The sequence below is a fragment of the Orussus abietinus genome, unplaced genomic scaffold (genome assembly GCF_000612105.2).
Source record: "Orussus abietinus isolate OABI.00-Male unplaced genomic scaffold, Oabi_2.0 scaffold17, whole genome shotgun sequence".
In the NCBI taxonomy this organism is placed as follows: Eukaryota; Metazoa; Arthropoda; class Insecta; order Hymenoptera; family Orussidae; genus Orussus; species Orussus abietinus.
Genome location: NW_019395988.1, coordinates 1,426,096 through 1,448,611, shown reverse-complemented (window position 1 = coordinate 1,448,611; position 22,516 = coordinate 1,426,096). Strand labels below are relative to the sequence as shown.

Below are 22,516 nucleotides of genomic sequence, written 5' to 3'. Positions count from 1 at the left end.
TGCAAAACGCATACACCGACGCGCACGCGTTTTGGGCCAGCTTAATTTCAAAAAATTGCGACATCACATTATGTTTTTTATTGATTGATTTATTTATTTAGGGATAAGAGATTTTCTATGGAATTTGGAAATATTTGCCGAGTGCCAAAATATACGCGCTATTGTACATGTATTATATTTTTCGACATTCGTGAGGTAAGTAAGCATTATTATCGTAGACTGACAAGGAACAGAATGTTCAGGATGGCAATGATTCACAAGGCCGTCGGTGGGTATTTTTAAATTATTTTTTAATAATTTCGATAAAAAATGATATAAATCGGGTACTTAATAACAAGATAATAAGTATTATAAACAAGGTTACTAAATACAAAATGTACAGAGTGTGTGTGTATGTGTTTTGTCTGTCTTTAAAGTTAGTCGTTAGCGTAACTTTTCATCTTCTTCTCGTTATGTATAGTTATAACTTAAGAAACTAGAGTAAGATAATTTAGAGCAGTGCCCCGCTGGACGCGATCAATGGGATCGGGTGAATCGCAGCGAAGGAAACAAAGTGGAGAAGATGAAGATGGAGGAAAACGAAAACGAAGAAAAGAAAATTACGTAATCGCAAGCGCCAATGATTTCCGCGGTTTCCCCGATTTTCAGGGAGACCGGAAGGTGGGAAATCAAATCCGAAGCAAGAAGGGCCAAGAGGGACAGAAAGAGAAAAAGAGAATGACAGCGAAACGAAAAGGAGAAAAATAAAAGAAAAAACAAACTCCAATACAACGTGCATTACTTATACTTCGATACGGACGAAAGCGAACTTAAAAGACATACTGACTCCTTCCTTACATCGAATATATACGGTGAACGACAGTAGGCATTGCGAACTCGTGTAAAAATATTGCTACGTTTTGTCGTATCCTCCTCAACCTCTACTTCGTCTCATTACTTTTTTTCCTCCTTTTCTTTTTTAATCATATCCTCGCCTGGCCGGCGCGGCGACGTATTACAAAACTGGCTCTCTCGTTTAGTCCTTGCGTTTCTCTTCTCTACTCTTAAATATCAGCTCTGTGTGAAAAATATACTCCTTGGCCGAAAAGGGCATTTCTCATTTTTCTTTTGTTCCGCTTACTTCCCCCCGTTTACGTATCTCTCTCGTGTCTCGGGAAGCGACGAGAAAGCAGAATGAGGAACGGAAATCGGTGGAACGAGCGCGCACGTATATTGCACTCTGATGGGCGCCGATAAATTCCTGGAATCGGGCGGACGAATTCCTGGAAACTCGAAGAAAACCTCCAAATTCGTATATTTTTCTCGAGTTTCCTTCTCCCCTCGTCCCGTCATCTTTCTCCTCGAGGTTTTCTCGTTTCCGGCGACTTTTTCGACGCCCAGTCAAAAACCTACACGCTTCCTATATCTCGTCGGGCATTCATCTACGCTGACGTTTCTCGACGCCTGGACTAGTTTCGAGCGAATCCCTCGATATGGGAAAAAAGTGATAAACAAAACACGGATAAACTTGTCGATCGGTGGACGCGCGCGGCTATCGAAACGAGGAAAAATCGATAGAAAATAATAGAACCATACACGAAGAACGAACAAAGGGGAAGTCCTCGACCTTTGATGCGTCCAATAGGGCGTGATAAAAAATACATCGAAGGGGCGAAACCGATAAAACACGCAGGAAAAACAAACACAAGAATTATGGGAGGCAAGAACCACCGGAAGGGGAGAAAATCGGCGAAAGTCAACGACAACCGCGAGGCTAAACGAAACGAGAGAGAAAAACGGAAGAGAGTCGAGGAGCGAGAAAGAGCAGAAGAGAAACAGACAGAGAGAAACGAAAGGAAACCCGGAACTAAGAACGTGGAGGAACAAATTGACAAAAAATGAAAAAAGAAATAAAAAGAAAAAAAAGGAAGGTCCTGACTCTTGTTGTCTCCGTACCCTTAATATATACGTCGTTCTTTCTCAATTGGACATATATACATTGCTAAAAATTCATTAAAAACTACTACACATATACTTTATAGTATGTATATAATATTTATATATATATAGACTCATTTGTGTAATCATTTATCAATCTTACGCCTTTAAAAATTGGAAAACCCTAATCGTAACACGAGGGGCGCCTTCGGCCAAATTGTCCGGCTCGCGAAAACAGTCGTAAGGGCCTAAACGCGTATTTGAGCAGTGGATTTGTAACTACCCCAGGGTGGAACTACCCCGGGTGCATTCCTCGAGAAAACCAGTGGAGACCCCGGACATTTTGACCGATTACGCCCCCTAATAATAGAGAATATGACCCGAAATGTGCGGAGAGCGCGGAGGCCGGCCGAGTTTCGCATTTCTTCGGCGCTCCACAAAAAGGGGTCCCTTTTCCACAAGTACAAAATTTTCTTCTCCCCTTCACAAAAAAAAAGGACCCCTGGCAGTATGATTTCCTAGACCCCCTAAAGGTCCCGGGTGATGTCGCAAAATTTTACCAATTTTGTAATTCTCCAAATCCTTGAATTCTTAAGGCAATACGAAAGTGGCGTCCGAGCTCTCGTTCATTAAACTTTTCTCCAAACTGGGTGTTCCGAATCGCTTCAAACTTTAGAACGTAAATGTGGTGACTGTAAGGGAGGTCCTGACACCCATGAAATTTCATATTTTATATATTCCTTGATGAACATTTAATATCTTTTATAAAATGTGAAATTTCCTCAGGGCCCGGACCTTCCTTATAGCCTCCGTATTCACGTTGGAAAGTTTGAAACAATTCGGTGCACCCAGTTCGGAGATAAATTGTATTAATAATTGAGATGCCCCTTTCGTGTCGCCTTAAATCTCTAAATTTTTCTCATTTTTGCACATTACTGTTGTCGCGACTCGCCGATCCCCCACCCTCCGCACCTCGCATAATCAATTTGTCAATAGCATCTATATATATATACTTTGTAACATTCACGTGTATTCTTTTTTTTTTTTGGTTTAATTTTACTCGTTATCCTCGAAATGTCCATGTCCGCGATTTCTTGTATTTCGTCCCTCTCGATTTTTTGCCGAGTTTCGTTTCCCCTCTCCCCGCGAGGACGTCCGAGAAGGAAAGCGCGAAGGAGGACCGTCTCTCTCTCTTCCTGGACAAAAGACTACGCACGAAATAGGTACTAGGAGCTACGCAATAACTTACTAGGCTCGCCGGCCTTTTCTTTCCCTTCCGAGAATCACAAGTTTGCGCAAAACGACACGACTTTCACAAAGACAAGAGTAAGCCACGAAGAAAGTTCCATGCTCGCCCTGCGCGCGGATTCGCCATCTTGTTTCGCTCCACCCGCGGGTGCGTTTCGTCAAGGGAAAGTAAAAAAGAAGAAAAAAAATCCAAAAAGGTAGGAAATCGCCCTTAAGCTCTACGCGCTTAGGTAAGTACTTAAGAGTAGTCTCTTAATTTTTAGACACACAAAATTGACCCTCCCCCCGAGTCCTTTCTAGGGAGAAATCACCAACCCCTTCGTTCTAAGGAGAAGAGGCGCCGCGAAAGTCGCCGTGAAAAAAATTCTCTAAAAATTCCGAAAAGTTCTGGAAAAATTCTCAAAAAATCCTGAACTACGCCAGGCATCTCTCCGGACCGTTTTCAACCCTTTCGCGACCCCCTTAAGGGGGTTCCCGAGGGAAACTCGAGAATATTCCTGACACGCCCCGCGTGCGCTCTATAATTCCGCGCTACCTCTTCTCTCCTGGAACTATAACTGTGCTCGGGGGTGCTTAGGGGAAGGAAAGAAATAACTGGAAAAAGAAATAAAAAGGGAGCACCGCGTTCCCTGCATTTCGGCATCGAGGGATGAAAAGAAGGGTTGCTCGCTGGAAGATCTGACGAAGTCCTCTCCTCGACGCGCCGTCTCGGAGGGACTTCACTCTCTAGAGGTTTTCTTCATTTTCGCTCTTTTCCTTCTTTTTTTTTTTTCTTTTAATATTCGTTTTGTGCGCCCTCGGACACGCGACCAAAACGAGGAAGAAGCACGCCAAGAGAGAGGCAAAGTAAGGAGCTCTTTTATGCAACATCTGCGAGGTGGTTCTTTGTATTTTCATTTTTTTTTTTTTCATTGATATGTGTTTGACCCCTCGCTTCCTTTTTCATTCCTCTTCTAATTTATGCACGATCTCTCCATCCCCATTTCGTAATAAAATCTGGCAGTATTGTTTCCTTTCCAACTCCTGGCGAGCACTGAGTCCCTCCCTGGAAATCTCAGAAGCGTAAAGAAAATATTTCTTTCCGGAGGAACATCTCCGTGGAAAATTCTGAAAAAAATTGCAGAATGTTCTTTGGTTCCCAAGGTTTATCGGAGAATTTTTCTTTATTCAAGAGAAGGTTGTCTTAGAGCTGCGCCAGGGGTGTCGTTAACGTCTTCTCGATTTCTGGAATCTCTAACCTCTCGTCCTCTCACTCTCTCTTCGCGTTTTCCCCCACGTTTCGTCCGAGATTCCCGTATTTCCGGAGATAATTCACAGCCTGTGTTTGTAAGAGGGTTCCTTCGGTTTCCACCCTTGGACCGGGGTGCGTGTGTGCTGCGTAAAGCGTGAAAACGCGTACGTAATCGGCGGCCGCCGCCATTTCGCTCCTATTTGCCGGAGGAAAAGCGACGGCGTTTCAACTATTTCTCCTCCCCTCCTGTATTTAGCCCCCTTTGTCTCCTTTCCCTCGCTTTTCCGTCCCTCTCGCGGCGAGGACGACGTCTCTTAGCAAGGATGCGTGTAAATTATATACGTGTAATGAGAGCGGCGCGTGGTAGCACGGCGCCTGCTCGCCCCGTCATACAATGTACAAGTACAACCGTCTAAATAGTAGGCGCGCCTCCTAACAATTACTTTGTGTTTCTCGCTTGGCCCTGTATTCAATTTTGTACAAAGTTATCCCTTCAAGACCGGAGTGTGATAGGCACTGTTTTTGTTAACGCGTCCCCGTCGTGGCGACGCCGCACTGAGAAAAAGGATTTCATCGAAACGAAGAAACATTTCTGCGAATACCATCAAATATATATTTTCCGCCAACTCAAGGAATAATTCGATGCAACATTTATTCCGAATGATGACAATTGATTTCAGCCATTTCATTGCTCTTCGGAATTAACGATATATTTCTTCGGTACTATTCAGTGAAATAATTCTTTGCTTCGATGACACGTGTTTTCTTTTTTTTTTTCTTTTTTCTCGGTGCAGAAACGATCGTCTCCCTGGACGCGGTGATTGGCTGTCGGCTCGTCGTCGAAGGAGGAAGGAAACGGGAAAGGAAAAAATCGCCCTTATGAAAACCACCCCCCGTCCTGTCCCACTTCCTTTAACTATTTTTTTTTTTTCTTCTTCTACCCTTTCTCATACCCACGCGATTAATACTGCACGGGGACACCCCGTTCCTCGGCCTCCGGCACTGCCCCTTAAGGGTCGTTTCTTTTTTTTCTTCAGAAATTATCCGCCTCGAAAATCTCCTTTCCGCGCAAAATTTCAAAAATTCAAATTTCACCCTCGAGTGTCCGTTCTCTAATTTTTTTTTTTGCTTTCTCGAGATTCCTTACAATTTCCAGGACACCCCCTGGGAAGTGCCGAAGGCGTCTCCCTAAAATCCGCGCATCCCCAAATTTCCAGCAGCGCCCTAGAAACGTCTCCAGGTGAAACAAACCGAGAAAGAGAGAGGACCAAAATTCAAGAGAACATAATCCAAGAGCAGGGAAAGAAACGCAGAAAAAGGAGAGAGAGAGAGAGAGAGAAGAAAAACAGATAACGCGTAAACGGCGTAGCCTTAGAACGTAAAAAAGAATGGTAGTGGGATCGCTGGTATTAGTCGAAGTAACGTTTAATTAATACAACGAAAGAGAGATAGAGAGTAGAAACATTGAGAACAAAAAGAACACAAAATAAATGTAAAGAACATGAGATCAAAGTTTGATATAATAGGTTAAGTTAACTCGAAACCGGCGCGACACTTTGAAGGGCCGATACTCGATTAATCAGACGACGTTTTGCCGTGGCGCGGTGGACAAAATACGTCACTTGGTTAACCCCCTCGCAACATATATAATCGATATTACATATGTACGTATGTATATATCCGTAGCGTTCCGCCGTAAGAAAGAAGAATTTCGCAACCACTAGGCTCCCTACAAATATTAAATGGGGGTGTATAGTAAGATATCGTTTCCTCGTAATGCTTCATAAAGGATAGTGCGTAATTATACCGTTAACACGTTATCAAATACGATTACTCTTATCCTCGTTAATATCCCTACCGTAACGCGGCTTCTTCTTTTTTTTTTTAATATTCCCGTGTAGCTCGTTACGCGTCGCAACCCTTTATTTGCGCGTGATCCGCGTGACTGGTTTTCGATCTAGGACCTTCGATCGGGCGAAGTCGACGTCGAAAAGGATCCAGGAGTATTCCGAGGATCTCCAGGACAGGTCCCGGACTCCTTTTCGACCTCGCCGAGTCGCAAAACCCCATCGAGTCCTGCGATCGCCCCCTCGGATCGCCTCCACCTCGCCTCCTTACCACATAAGATTGCTTTCTACCTCTGCGCGATATTCTACAAGGAGTTATATATTACTAAATATGCATCTAACGATATACACAACAAATATGGCGGGCGAGCGATCGGCAAACGCCGCTGGTCGCCGGGTCGAGAGAGGAACGCGAGAATGAAATTTCTCGCGATTTCTCCCGAAAGAAAAAGGGGCGAGCTTTGGGCAAAAATCGAGGAGAAGTTACCGGGTTTTTATGGTGGTTCCCGAGGGAACTTACGGCCTTCGGAACTCCACGCAGCGGATGAGGCCCCTCGGGCCCGAATCGGACACACTTCCCGGGGGACTCGCGCGGCGCTCGCCACACCTCGCCTGCCGTTCCTCGTACAAAAGTCCGCTTATCATCTAGTATGCTACAGTACATATACAAAAAAAACGTTCATCTATATACTTTGAAACCGACGCAAATGTAAGTGTAATAGATTTATACAGCCTCCACAGGCCCGCCCCCCGGGCCCACCCTGTCGATCTGGCGTCGGCGACGCAGGAAGAAGCTCGTGCATCGGCGAATAATGCCCCTCGGGAATTGCACAATTCGCGTCCACGTCGGGTCCATATTTCATTTTTTTTTTTTTTCTCATAGGGCCCGGCGGGGAGGAACAAGAAACGCGGGGACCGGAAGCGGGCCCTGGGAGCGCCTTGACGTTGTGCGCGAACTCGCGTATGGTACAAGGGACTGGACAGCTGCCAAAGTCAGCTGATCAGGGATGGTCCGACCGGCTGTCAAAATCAGCTGATCGGGCTTGTCGACTAGTGACGAGCAAATGCATGACCATGACTAAGGGTACCATCTTGATCTTGCAAGGGTATCTTGCAACAGTTTTTAGGGCTTGGCCTAGACTTTGGCCTTAGTTTGGGTCTTCCGATTTTTTACCAAGACCTAGACAGAGCTTGCTCATCACTAGATAAAGGATCGAGACGGAGCGGCTTAAGAGTCCGGACGGACTAACCTCCGAGAGAAGTAAATGACTTTGCTGATCGGACTAGACCGGATCCGATAGAAACGGTCACTTCTTAGCCAATTATTCCCGTAATAAGAGCCTTGCTGCAATGGCACCAACCGTGGACGTACCCAAGAACTACCCCTAAAAATAACGCCTGCTAAATTTTCACGCTAATTTCGCGACGACCACCAAAAATATTGTCGTTGTGTCGCCTCGGTGAGGTACCATTTGTCTTGCCAAAGCAGCAGAGAAATTCGTCCGAAATAATTGTCTGGCCCATTGTATCAAGTCTCTCATATTTTCCGAGGTAACCGAATTTTTATTACAATGCATTTTCTTTTTTTTCTGCGGGGAGATGAACCCGTTTCAGTCGGATCTGGTCTCATCAGCTGCAGTGTATCTGCAGCCAGGGACCCACTGCACACATGCGTGTTTTAGACATTTCGCGTCTTTCTGTGTACCCAACCACACACAAGTGTGTGTAGAATTGCGTGCACTGCGGCAAACGTGCGTGAGTGTACAGCGTCCTGGTGAATCGGAGGTACCCCAAATCGCAATTCCAGCGGTGTAATCTAAAAACACGCACGTGTGTACCAGGTCTAACAATAAGTATTCCGTCCGACGAGCAAGATCGGCATTTTTGAGCCTTCCTGAAGGGAACAGCTGGGCCTTGGGCCCACTTCCGGCAGCCGTCGCCATGGACGCGCGTGCACGCTTGCTCTCGTTTATTTGACTCCTCCTTTTCCCTCCCTCCGAGAGTTGCATCTCGGGGAGCCGGAGGCCCTTTAAAAACCGCATGCTCCCTCCGAGGTGAGTGTGCGTGCACGCGTGCGAATCGCTATGAATAATTCGAGGATAAGGGCGGCCTTGAGATGAAGGACGAGGGGACCATCCCGAGGACGAAGAGGGCCCGACGAGGACGCTCCGGTCGGGCCAGATCGTTGAAAGCCCTCGTCTCCCGGGAGGAGTGCACCCCCTCTTCCCCATAACCCCCAGTGGGGCAAAGGACCCTTCTCCGCGGTGAAAAAAGAATCTTCATCGAATCCGAGAGATGTTTCGTCAATTCAAGGAATAATTACATGACTCGAATGAAATCGATTAAATTGGACGCGACATTTCCTCGGAATTCTGACAATTTACTCGAGCCAGATAATAATTACTCGGATCAAAAGTGGAATTTCTTCGGAACGATGAATCTCTGATTTCTTAGGATTCGACGCTACGCTCCACCGCGACCGCCCCCAGAAGACGCCGCCAACCAGGATGGACGCGAAGGGCTCAACAATGGTTCTAGGATGACCGAAGTCGACCTCTTCCGAGAGGAGCTCTTGGTGGCCTTGGAAGACAGAGGCAGCGACCGCGACTTCTCCACCTTCGGAAAGCCCCCAAGTGGACTCCTAGCTCGATGAGGGTGGAACCGATGAGACGGCATCACAAGATGCCCAAGGAACCGCCAACTTCCCTCACTCTGGTCCATGGAAGGCGCCCTGGCTCCACCATGTCGATCTCCAAACCGTGGCAAGCCGGACCCGTCCTGCTCCTCTTTGCTCCCCGTCCATTCCCCGGAGAAGACTGATTTAATCTCGCCAAAGACCCTGAAGAGGGTGCCAGGAGGAGTCGCGACTCCAAAGTAACCTAGGCCTTGGTCGCCCTAGGATCCGACGTGGCTCCTCGACGTCGACATCAGCAAGTTAGACGACTTCAACGGGCTCGCTCCCCTCTGGTCCCGCCTCAAAAGCTGACCCACTCGTTGTTCACCCCGATATCGGAGAGCATGTCCGTGACATCAGGGGTGCAGGTGAACTCGAAATGCGACCCGCTGCTGGAGCTGGCTGTCTCGAAGGAGTCGAGGTCCGTGGTGATGGTCTCCATGTCGAGGTCGAGCTTGAAGTCGGACGGCTGTATCTGGAGCAGGTCCGTCAAGGAATCAAGGTCGGCCAGGCTGGAGTTCGTGGGCTCTTCGAGCTTGACGTTCTGTCCAGAGGCGACTTCGATGGGCTCCTGCTTGACCACGAACGAGCCGTCCATGCAGCCACCCATGGGTATCCTCTGGAAGTTCCTCTCGAGGGGACTCATCTCCAGCTCCCTGGCGAACGGCCTGACCGAGGACAACAGCCGATCGTTCGCAAAGTCCGGCTTGAACTCCGTCTTGAAGTCCAGCTCGGTGGCCTGGGGTATGGTGTTCTCCTGCTTGATCTTCGTGGCGATCCCCACTGCGGACGCGACCCCCACCATCGTCGTGCTCGCAGGTGCAGCCGGAGGAGCCGCAGGTGCAGCTGCCGTCACGAAGCCGGCCGCGTTGCACTCTAGGAAGTTGTCGTCGTAGAAGCTGGCGGACTCGGGCGAGTCCGGGGTGTCGCAGGATGGACTGCTGGGCACTTTTGCGGTGACGATGGGCGGTGCCGGGGTGTAGTCGGTGGGCCTCTTGTCCAGAGCTAGGCGGACCTTAAGCCTCGACACGGGATTCGTTGTGGGGGGCGACTGCAACCTCTTCACCGGGGTCTGCATGTTGTTGTTGGTGTCGTTTTTCGGCTTCGCCGAGAGTACAGGGGTGGTCGTCGTCCCGGAAGTCGGCGAGCTCTTTTTCGGCTTCTTCGACTCCTTCGCTTTCGGTACTGGCGCCGGCTTCGTCGTCTTTTTCCTAGGGCGGTACTTGTAGTCGGGGTACTCCATCATGTGCAACTGGCGCAGCCTCTCGGCCTCCTCGATGAAGGGCCTCCTCTCGGCCTCGTCCAGCGTCTTCCAGCGCCTTCCCAGCCTCTTGCTGATCTCCGCGTTGTGCATGTCCGGCTGCACCTCGCAGATCTTCCTACGCTCGATCTGCGACCAGACCATGAACGCGTTCATTGGTCGCTTTATGTGGTTTGGGTTGTTCTTCTTGGTCTGCAACAGAAAGCGAAAGGAATCCTTCATTTACCTCGTTTGAAGATATTGCACGAACTCATCAGCACCTGAGCATTTCCCCAAATGTTTCCAACCCTAGATTCGCCTTTGATCGTCTATTTCGGGGAATTCGCGAGCGAGTTACGAGATGTAATCAGGAGGCACTTTAGCGGGAAGCGACCCCAGCCTCTCTTTGCATCGACCCGGCCATCCCGAATCTTCGGGTCTTCGGAGTCGAAAGTCGAGGGCCCACTCGGGGAGTTTCGAGTAGCTTCCTAGGAACGCCTAGCCAAAGCTTGCGGAGGGATAAGAGAGGTCGAAGTTAGGCTACGTAACTCCTCGAGTCGCTCGGTCGTGACTAAAAGCGCAACCGTGGCTGCACGGAGCGGAAGTCACTGCGTTCTCACGGGAACTTTGTCACCTCGGTGCAGGAACTTGTCAAGCCGGTCCCGGGTAGAATCAAATCTAAGAATCCGTTCTTAAGGAGGCCCAAACCTGGAACAGGGGCACAAAAGTGCCCACGAGGGCACAGAGGGCCCAAAACTGGTACCACCGAGGTACCGGTCCGGAACCAGTCCGCAAGACTGGGTCAAGACCATGATCCTAGGAACAGGGGGAGGGACTGCACCTCTGTCAAAGGGTCGTAGCCAAGATAAAAATTCGGCGTTGACCAACGGCCCAAACAGTCAATTAACATTTACTAACATTAGAAATGATTATCCATCACCCAGGGGGAAATTCGTAAACCCAACTGCAAGGACGATCGCGACGTAAATCGGAGTCATTAATGAATAAAGAGGCATTGTTTCACTCGCCGTCCTCCGAAATAGATGAAAGCCGCGGAAGGAAGCGGCCGCAATTGTTGCGGCGTGCGCGCAGCCAAGTGCGCGATTTTACAGCAATTACCGGCGTGTACCTATCATTATCCACGTAGGTGGGTAGGAGTAATCGATCACTCTCGATGTAAAGGCACCGAGCGAGCACAAAAGTCGTTCGTCATAGTTGAAGTCACCAGTCATCTAGGCCTCTTTTGTACAACGACGCGACGCCGCGGCCGCCATCTTGGTCCCCGTCACCAGATCGCAAGATATACCATTTCAATGAGTCGGAATAGCGATTCGCGGCACAAGTAATCCCGAACGAGCGTTAATTCACGCGACAATCGGCATTCTTAACGCAATTACGACGGCGATGGCCCTTTCGCAAAAGTAATTCCTCTCCATCTGCCCGTTCGCCCCGGCGAGCGTCCCTCCCCTCGTAAACTCGGTAATAACCCCTTTTCGCGCATTAATAACCAAGCCAAACGGAGAAAAGGTGCGGATCCCCCTCTGACCCTCCCCGAGTTCCACGTTCTCACGGGGTGCATAATGCCAGGCCCGAATGGCAACACCTTGCGAAAATGTGTGTCAAGGTAGCGCACGCGAAGGTACGGCGGGGCAACCCGAGCAACCCCGGGCAACCCACTGGGTCACTGGAGCAACGCCGATACCTTCAATTTCCGGTTCCACTTAACCTCCCCTAATTTTTTTTTCAACGTCTCCTTCGAGCTAATAACCAGGTATTACCGTCCGAAAATACACTTACGCCCAAACCACCGGACATCGTGCAAGTACAGGTAATACCCCGAATTTCCACATTTTTCATCCCACGCGTTTCGAAATTATTCACTTTTACTCCCACCCGACGAACTTGACGAATTCTCGAAATTGAAAGATCGAGTCGATCGATCTCGATCTAAGAGTGGATCCAAGTAGAGCCTGTCTCTCTCTCTACCTGTCCCTTCCCACAGGCGACCTTGCACGCATGGGGTGCATAATACCGAGCATCTCGGCAACGCGTTGCCCGCGAGATGTGTGCCAAGGTGAGGCAACTTGGGGCAACCCCCAGGAGGGGGCAGCTCTCGAGCCGACCTTCGTTAGATCGCGATTCCGGTGCATGGTCGGCCAAGTACGAAGGCCCTTCCTGCGAGCTAACCTCCCGCGATCCTAACTTCCTGCGATCCCAACTTCCTGCGACTTAACCTCGAGGTATCCTAACCTCCGTCAGTCCCAACCTCGAGCGATCCTAACCTCCCCGGTAGCGCCCTCCGCGGTCGCGGGCGAGCGACTGCATCGGTGGACCCATTGTTCGGTACGTCCGCGCATGCGCGTTGCATATTCAGAGGAAAACACGGCCGGCTTCGCCTAGCAATTAGGCGCGGCGATCCGCTCCGCGGGACATGCGCGACGGACGTGCGCGCGCGCGCCCCCGAACGGTCACGTGACCCGCCGCCGATCGAGATCTGCGGGCTTCCGGAGCGCGGCGCCGGCGCGCGCAGTTCGGCGGCGGCGGTCGAGCCAGCCGGAGCTCCGCTGGAACCGGGGATGCGGAACTCCGTGTCGACCTGGATATATCTCCTCTGCGGCGGCAACTTTGAATTGTAACACCCTACAGAGACTAAATAAAATTGATATCAGACCCGATAAGCAACGCAGTTACTGATTTCTGTCCTTGATCCCGATGCTAATGCAGACCGCGCGGCGCGTTAGCGCGTTTGACTGTGAATTTTAAATATACGAGCCCCCCGTCCACGGTTTATGATTCCTTCTTTCCCAACCCGACGGGCAGTAAAGATCGCGCCGGGCATGGAGGCCGGTTGATGTGAAATTCAAATTTCTTTCAACTTTTCACAACATCCGTCCATCCCCGCGATTCGGCCGCGCGCTTTTCCGGAACCGCCGGGCGGCCGAGCGGCGCGTAACACGCTTTGCTGAGCCCCAGTAATTATAACCCTTTGCCGTATAAGGATGTACGAGACGCGAGTCTAGGTACCTCTGTACAGCGCCCGTGTTTTGACAGAAATCGAGCCGAGATTTCAAAGTTAATGATCCCTAACGCCGTGTCACCTCGAAGTCGCCATGTCTGATCGTCATCGATACTTTCCAAATCTCATCTCGTTCTTCCCGCTAAATGGCGATTGAAATAAAAAAATCATTCGTAATCCGCGTCATTTGTAATATATGATGGTACTCGTTTCGTAATGTATGATGCATGAGGGGATAAAAAATATATTTATGAAAGAGGGACCACCAATTTCGGCGCGACTCAGGTCGCCGACTTTCCGGGTCGTTTTCTAAACTGGTCCCCGGATGTAACGCGTCGTGTCAACGCGAAATGTTAATGCAAATCCCGCCTGAAACGTTCCCTGTATGCCGGCAATTAGGCCCGCGGCTTGTCCCACGCACTTTTCCGGAACTCCTCGGAGAGCTGCGTGTAACGCGTATGGCGAGCACTCGGCACATAATTGCCCCCTTACTGCCATGCACGGTGTACGTCCGAAGGCCACGGTACCGCGTTGAGATGCAAGCCTGCCTCTTGTCGTGACCTTAGTCTCTCACTTCCGTCAGCTGCAGGCTAATGGTCAATAATATATACGTACGTATCTATGTGCCATGTAAGCGGGGTTCCTGTTAGCCGCATATGTAAAGACCAAGGGACCGAGTTATCCCCGGGGTACGCGAGATGGGTACGTGCGCCGATCCTGGACGTGGTCCCCGAGTAACGAGGATCACGGGGCCTGGTGTGACAATGACTATGGTTTGCCCTAGGCGAATTACGACCTCGGGACGGATTTTTAAAGAGAAAAAGATATCATGTACGTGATGATTTCCGACAACGCGCCGTTATCGCGGAAGCAGACTATAGAAGGAAAGTAATGAGAAAAATCGCATTACCCAAATGCATTACGTCCCCGGATCGCGAATAGTGATATAACGACGGCGAGGACGATATCCACGGGATTGCGCATTCTCGGGGACAAAATGGCTAATCCTGGCGAGTGTGCTCTTGACCAGTCAACGCTCGGCGGATAAATATTCAGCAATGTCCGTGTCTTGGCTGCACCGCGGCTCATTTTCCTACCAAACGGATCGTCATTCACAAACGACCGAATAATTCGCTCGCGAGCGGATGAATTATTTATTCGCGAGCGTGTCCGATAAAGGCGACCTCTCTCGTCTCGCTCCTTCTTTCCGCTCCTCTTCCTTTTTTCCTTACCGGTATGCCCGGCGGGCTCCATTAATACCGGCGATTAATCGACACGAGTGTCACGTACCGGGGAACACAGCCACGGTGGCGTGTAACAGGGTATTATATCTGCCGAGCGGAGAGTTCCATAAAGCTCAAGGAAAAGGGAGAGACTTATTGGCCCCTCGAAAAAGCTCTTTTTCCTCCCGAGAGCACCGCGACGCGATCAGCTGATCGCTCCTTGCAAACACTTTTGACTCTCAGGCTAACTCTCGCCCCTTAATATACGAACTAATCTCGGGAATTAACCCCTGGGGGTCCAAACTAGGAAGGCGACTATCTAAACGCGAGTTCTAATTGCAACGTGGCCTTTAATTAGTGCGTCGAGGGCGTAATTGAATTTCCTTTTTCGGTACTTTTCAGGGTGGTCACGCGATGACAACTCCGCCTTAATTTCGTTAAGAGACGAATCGAGTCTTATTAACCCTTGCCGTATAATAATCAGTCATATCCCTGTAATTTATATCAAGCTTGAAAATCGCAAAAACATACTCAAGGTACTTACTAACCGCCGGACACGAAAGTAGCACTCTTTAATAATTGGTAAAAAAATGAAAAATGAGGAAAAATCTAAACATTAAGATCCAAGGCGCGGCGGGGAATTAAATCTTAATAAGGGGTTAGTGGAAGAGCTTTTGGAGGCTTCCTCGGGATTCGGCAAAAGGCCCGCAAATGGAATAAGGAAGTTAAGCACCAAGGTTCGACACGTCGGTTCCGGGCAACGGTGAACGCGACGTTCGCTCCTGAATCTTCTCGCCGTTTCCTCGTCCTCGGCGGCCACGTACGGCCTCAGGAACACGGAATTGTCATTTGTCGGGGACGTGAGAAAGTTTAGAATGGAATCGTTATCGGGGACCCCGGAGCATCGGTTTAACTCACGGCCAATTTAACCTCTCTCTCTCTCTCTCTCGCTCCGTATCCCCGGACACTTCCTGCGCCTCCCGGAGGAGGTGCACGCCAAGTACCACAAACCGCCAGAAATAAACAATTGTCCCGAAAAATGGCCCCTTTGGTTTTCTTTTTTTCTCCTCCAGTTAATTATTAATATTCATATCTATATCTTGGTATCCGGACGATCCACGCGCCTGTCAGGATAGATATTAACATTTCTAGCGAAAGAAAAATTAAAAATAAATAAAAATCTTCCCTTGCGGTATACCCATTTTCGCAATCTTTACAGAGGTTGGGTGTGAAAAATGTGCGATGCACTTTCTTCGCTGTCTCATCGCGAAATGAATTTTGCAATAGGCGGGAATAATTTGGGGGAAAATTTCCAGGGGGGATTGAAGGAAATTTTCCGCGGGAATTCGATTGTTGCCGATCACGGAGTTCGGGATCGACCCGTGGAAAGGGAACGGAAATTATCTCGGCCAGTTTACGCCCATTATTCCCGGTTTTTGCCCCAACCGGAGTTTAATCATTCCTGACGAAGCACTCCGTGGCATCCGGTATCAGCTCCCTCGGATGCTGCGACCCGACAGTCGGTCCACTGACGGAACCGAGGATTCGGTCGCCCTTGTCTCTGGAACGGCGACTGCATCTTCGGTTCTCGACTACCGAACAATTGTCAGAGGCATTTCGCGAGGTCTAGGAACCGTCGATTGTATCGGAACGGAGAAGGAGAGAAGGAGGGAAGATCGAGAAGCGAGGCCCTAGGGCGGACTCGCGACGATTGGCCTCTCTGGAAAAAGAGAGACAGAAAGGCGAACGGCAACGACGCTGCATTCCCAGAAGAGCCGCCCCGCGAGAGTTCGGCGAAGATTACGAAAGCCCGATCGGAAGAGAGGCAATTGAATCGTGGAAATTGCCCGAGGTCGACGGAACGTTCCAGTCGGCGGCGTTTTCATCGCTACTTTTAGTCCCGGCGGCCGATTAAGGCCGTACCTTCGCGATCGGGCATATCGTTAATTAATCCGTGCGCGCGCAGCCTCCCCGAGCCAAGATGGCCGCTCCTACTCTAAGCGTCCTCTCGCCTCGCGATTACGACACCGAGTTTCCCGGTCCCCTGACGGCCTACGCGGACGATTCCGCGGAAATCTTGACGTCCGAGATGGCAAGATTCCGGCACGGCCGAACATCTCGCCACTTTCCGCCCGGAAAACGGCTCACCGGACGTATTTCCGGCGCGCCCCGCCCGCACCCACCTCGCATTTTCGATCGCAAGTTTCGGCGGCCCCCGACCGTTTACGTCCGCCATTTCAAGAGGATCTTGATCTTGAACGCGGCACGGTTTCCGCGCTACCTCGGCACGGCAAGAAATTCACGCGTAACCGCGAGTCCCGCCACTTTTATGCATCCGCGACATTGATCGACGCGAACGCGGCGCACTTTTGCGGGTTGGAGGGAAGGAAAAAAAAGTGGAAAAAAAGGGCGTGATGGCCGGGCGAGCATGACGATTTTTCAAATTACAAGGAGAGACCGTGCCCCGGCACAAAAGAGACTTTTCGAAAAACCCGAGCCCCCGGAGCATTTCCTGCAGACACTTGACACAGATACGTCAGTCATTGCAATGACGCGTACACACCGCGAGCAATAAAAAGCGCAGTAAAACGCTTTTTCAAGACTTTCTCGTTTATTTATCACTGTTCCGCCTCTCGGGCAATTACGCGCCTAATTGCCGTAACTTGTTAACATTACCGAGAAACGTTGCGGTAACTCGTTGACAATGTTGCGCGCCTAGGCACTGTCTCGTTGCCCCCTACCCCGATTATTGCCGAATCGATGACCGAATCGTTCTGGCGAAAAAGTCGGCGAAAGAAATCGGTTAAAAAGAAGAAAAAAAAAAGGGCGACAAAAAATCGTGGAAAAACGAGAAACAAGCCGGACACCGAGCCTTCCAGCCGGCTACGGGACGAATAATCGTACTTAAAAGATATATGAACCAAATTTTCATGATTAAGGACTCGCGTACTCCGCACTTTTCGTTTAGTGTAATAGAGGTTTCATTTTAAAAACCTGTCTCGTATATCTCCCCGCAATCTCCCCTGACGGCCGAGTAATTCTAGTTCGTGTTTACACGGACGACTCCACGGTCAGTCACTGTATCATCTCCGCTCTGAAAATTCCCGTAAAACGAAACAATCGCATTAAGGGAGAATAAAAAAAAAAGACGAGAAAGAATAAATGGAAACAACGGAAAAACGCGAAAAAATAAGAAACCTACCCTCCCCGCGAGAGGTAATTTCACCTTCACGGCTAAACCGTGCGAGATATCGAAAAAGTGTATCCTATGAAACTTATTCGTTATCCTGCCGAGAGAACTTTTTACATGAACCATTTTTCTGTCAGATGAGTCAGAGCGTCGCAAACGAGGGAGGCGTTTCGGAAAGCGCGAAGCACCAAAGATGGCGCCGCTCGGAGTAAACCAGCCCAGGGGCATGGAACGCCTAGAAATCCCATCCCGTCAACGAGTATCCATTAGAACGGTACATTCGCGAATAAGCCATTCCTCAAAGGGTCAGTAAAATCGCCTTGATTATGAATTATATCCCGAGAGACGCGGCGATCCGTGGCGCGTCTTCGAGCCGTCTTAATGGCCGCTCAAACACGGGAAATCATTACAGCATTTTCACCTGGAAATCCCATCCGGGCTGTTCCTATTTTCCTCTCGTATGAAAAGACAAAAATATGAAATGCGTTTCCCATTATTCCGCCCATTCGATGCAAATGTCACGATCGGCTTGAAATGTCCATCTTCTCATCTTCAATTAATCGGCTAAATTTTATCACATTTTTTTTTTAAATTTCCTAAACCTTGAGAAAAAGCACATGTATCGATCATTTGCCACCGATGAATAATGGTGATCGGATCGATTCGATCGGGAGATAATTTGTTGGAAAACTGTAAAAATTGATAATGTTGCACTTAAATGAGAGTTATCGTCGAATTGATAAATAATCCCCGTGTTAAGCAGGTGGTCATAAGACGCTATAGAATCACTAATGACAAGACCCGCCACCTGTCGCGATGAGAGATGAGAAATTTTCGGGAATACACGCCGCTAAGAAATGATTTTCATTTATGGAGGGTAAATATCAGAGACTAGAAATAGGGTGGAGTTATTGGAGGACGTTTATGGGGCCGAGAGGCGCATCGCTGGTGTTATTGCTCCACTTTTCAAGAGAAGTTACGTGCCATTAGAGCTGGATATAAAAGAAAAAAAGAAGGAGGAAAGTGGTTCTAGACATGACGGGCATATCATTTGACGAAACACAGAGACGGGACATGTGCCGAGCGGGTCTCTCGATCGATTCGAGAATGAAGCAGGTGGCCGTAATTTTCTTAAGCGCGTTTCCTGGACATCAATAACGAAAAACTGTTCCCATTATACTTTTGCGCGCCATGGATTGGCCCTCGGAAATTGAAGAAATTATTACCGGACGGCTTTCGACGCGAGCAAACGGGAAGGGAATTACGTGCGTGGCGGATCGATTAATCGAAATGCAAAAGCAGGTGGACGCGATAATTGGAAAAAGTTGCTTAGTAGCCAAAACATCGGGGATGATTGAAAATGGTAAACGGGGGAAGCGCCCTGCCATTAAAAAAAAAAAAGAAAAAGAAGATTAGTACACGCAGAAAAGTAATTCCCAGTCGTAGCGAGAAATTTAACTTGCTTCTTGAAACTGGGCCAGGCAAGATATTTATCCAGAAACATTTTCGTAGCGTTCACCACAAGAAACAATTGTTTTCATATTTAAATTGATTTTGTTTACTCAATCTGACGTTTCCTGCCTATGCATTTGATCGAAGGATTTTATTGTCGCACCTACTATTTTTTTTTTCTTTTCCCTCAGATCGATAAGGTGTATCCGTTGCGAGCGAGAGGAAGACGCGCGTATTCGAGCACGGAGGGCGAAGGAGAGAAGCGGTCCACGTGCGCATCGAATCGGGCACGACGGGACCATCGAAAATTCGGGGACCAGGGCCTCGAGGAGGATCGTGACTGGGTGAAAGATAGTTTCAAAACGGGCCCTCAAAGGGGCCGACCCGCCATGGGCGGGACTCGATTTGGGACCGACCCGCCGACCATATGGGGGACCATTCGCCCATTTCGTGTCCTTCCTCCATTTTGCTCACTTCGCGAGCACTAGCCATTTAATTCATCCTGGTCCGTTCATCTTCTCCGCTTTCTTAATTTTTCCTCAATTTTATTTCCCTCATTTTCTCAATTTTCATAATTTTATCTTGCTTATTTTGACGATCCTCTTAATTTTCTTGTGTTCGTTATGTTGATTTTCATAATTTTTAAATGTGAAAGTAGGCTTGGAGAAAAGTTTTATAAATATTTTCACTTGATATGTATATATATATAGATTGACCCACGTTCATATCGCCTTAAAAGTTGGACCGATCGGGCCTCTGCGCATGCGCGTTCGCCTCCGAGGGTTAGAGGGCCCAAACGCTACCATACGTAGCCTAAATAAAAGATAAGCCAGCTTTACGAGTACTCGCATTACCTCGAGAGAGTGAGGGAGAGAGAGGAGGCTATTGAATTACTCGCCCGGGCGTCGATACACGCTTATCAGTTTTTGCCGGCCCGTGGAACAATGATTAAAAAAGAAAAAATGATTCCAGGGCGACCACGAAAAAGCCGTTTCTTTTTTCCGAAAAAGTAAAACCGTTCCCATAACTAGCCTCCATAATCCAAAAATACATGGGTCCTGTCAATTAACCCGTAATTAAAAATTTAAGAGCCGGCAAATACGCCGAATCTTTTTTCCCTTATACCCTTGTCACTTGAAATGAAAATAATCGAAAGAGTAACGCACACTAATTCCGCCGACATTGTCTCCGTACTGAAATGCAGAGATGAATATACTAATGGTAATTAATCGCGAAAGATGAAATAAAGTTAGCGTTTCACTTTTCGTTTCGCTCGCCCCCTAGGACGTGGAGTACCGCGACATGAGTGTTTTATTTGAATAAAAAGGGGCGCAGCCGTCGATCATACCATACGCATCATCTCGAAATTAAGCATTGACCTAATCACGTTCTTTTAAAGAGCGAGGTCGGGCTCGTTCATCGTGGTAACGAGAATTCATGACTAATGAACATCGATTCGCGGAATCGAAGAGTCGATCGAGTCGCGATGGGCATGTGCATCGTTGCAGGGACCGGAGAGACGAGTGATGGGAAACGCATCTTCGGGGAATTTTTAGACATTATTCCAGCGAAACATTATACGAAACGAAACATGTCTGACCGAGCAGCGTAATGGCTTCATTCGAAGACGCCCACTGATGCATAACTCGGCTGTTCACCGCGAATTGCACTTCGCTGCATGTCCAGGGCTGCACAAGTGCATCCGACTCGGGTTGACCGACGTCGGTCGACGGATCCACAAAAGTGCATCCAGTCGAAAGGACTATTATTTGATGTATATAAATCTGAAATTGCCGCTTTAGCACAATTCGATAAAATTTGTTGCAAAATTCATTGCTAATTCATAAAAAAACAATTATCAAGTGAATGTTCATCGACGAATTATATGCAAGAATTTATTGCTAATTAATTGCTCGCAGAAAAACCAAATTTCCAAACCAAATTTGAGGAGGTTCTCTCTATCCGAGATGCATCTCCTTTCGCCGAGAGGCGGCCAGAGAGTCTTTCCTCGCGACATTTCTCAAAGGTCCGTCGTCCCCTCTGTTTACGGAGTAAACTCGTAGACGACTTCCTCCGTTCTTCGTGTTTGCCCTGAGTTACTCACTTCGGCGTGGCCAGGCACCGCAGAGCCACAAAGTGCCATTATTTAGAGTCCACATCTCGACCTAGAACGCGCATGCAAAACCCATCCCGAGTAGTGCATGTGCAACCTCGCAGCCCGATAAAAGGAATAACTCGAATATAATACTCCTCGAAAAATTTTCCCCCACGATATACGTCACAATTTACATAACACTCCCAGCTTTCAATTCAACAAATAGATTTAACAAATCCCCGCTAAGAGTGTCGGACAATTCGAGACCTAAAACTCCAAACCCGAAATATCGAAACCTTCAAATGATCCTGCTTACCGAAATTCTCGGGAATTCTTCTTGTCATTTCTAACAGAGAAATAACCAAGGAAATTGCGAATACCATATGTCTCGGGTGTGAAAACGCGTCGGACATTTTTCAATGGCATTTTCCACTTTTTTTTTTCTTTCGCCTCGTTTTTCCTCTCGCCACTTTCCCTCGTGTCTATCCAAGGGCTCGAGTTAATCGACCGGGAAACGCGCAACGCGTCGAAAACGATATCTCTCTCTCTCTCTCTCTCTCTTTTTCTCTCCTTCCAGAGGTGGCCGGCCTTGGCTCTTGTACCGATTCCGAGCAAAAGTTCTCCAGGGTTGGCACACATCGATTAGCCTTGTCGATGCGAAAATCTCCGGCTCTGAGATCACATCTGATAGAGAAACTACTGGAGAGTGCGTGTTCCCGACGTGTGCCCACGTGTTCCCACGTGTGTTTTTCGCGGCGCCACAGGAATCGTGGGAAACAATTAGCGCCTACCGACGGTGCAACTACAATTTTGCTTTACACCTCTCTTCCCCCCTCCAATAACAATATCGGCATTGTCGAACCTCATTCTCTCTCGAAATAAAAAAAGCCTTCGGAAGAGCAAGGCCAATGCAGTTGCTCAAAAAGGTAATAACGTGGAGAAATAAAACTAATCCAATACATATATTTCATGAAGAGACTTCAATTGAATTTTATGTCATTTCCGTCTTCATATTTGGATTGGAATACTTTGCGTTAAAAAAAAAAATAATAAAAAAAAAATAAAAAGGAGAAAAAAGAAACTTACATCTCAATCGCCGATTTAAATCCTGCCGAGTCTTCGGATTTGCATAGAGCACTCGTGCATATCTAACATGAGACCACGATGCTCATGCGACTGCATCAGCTGTTTGCATGACCCCCTGACCCAGTGACGGAATGAAACGAAGTTAAAGGAAAGAGAGAAAAAATAAAAAGAAAAATATGTACAAATTCAACAGATCGCCCGTGCTCTATTTTCCCACACCCCATTGTTCACTCTCAAAAGCTCTTACGAAAAGCGCCTGCACTTCCACCGCAAACATCGATGCACCGATGCACCAGC

General features: G+C 48.4%; 1 protein-coding gene across 1 annotated transcript in view; it reads right to left on the bottom strand.

Moving 5' to 3' along the window:
• Window positions 1–273: 273 nt before the first annotated feature.
• The window catches only part of LOC105702436 (transcription factor SOX-11), a 36,588-nt gene continuing 14,345 nt past the window's right edge, over window positions 274–22,516 (bottom strand). The window contains exon 2 of the mRNA XM_012430003.1: window positions 274–10,370. Coding sequence (XP_012285426.1) covers window positions 9,219–10,370 — 1,152 coding nt within the window. The 3' untranslated portion in view covers window positions 274–9,218. The remainder of the gene's footprint in view (window positions 10,371–22,516) is intronic.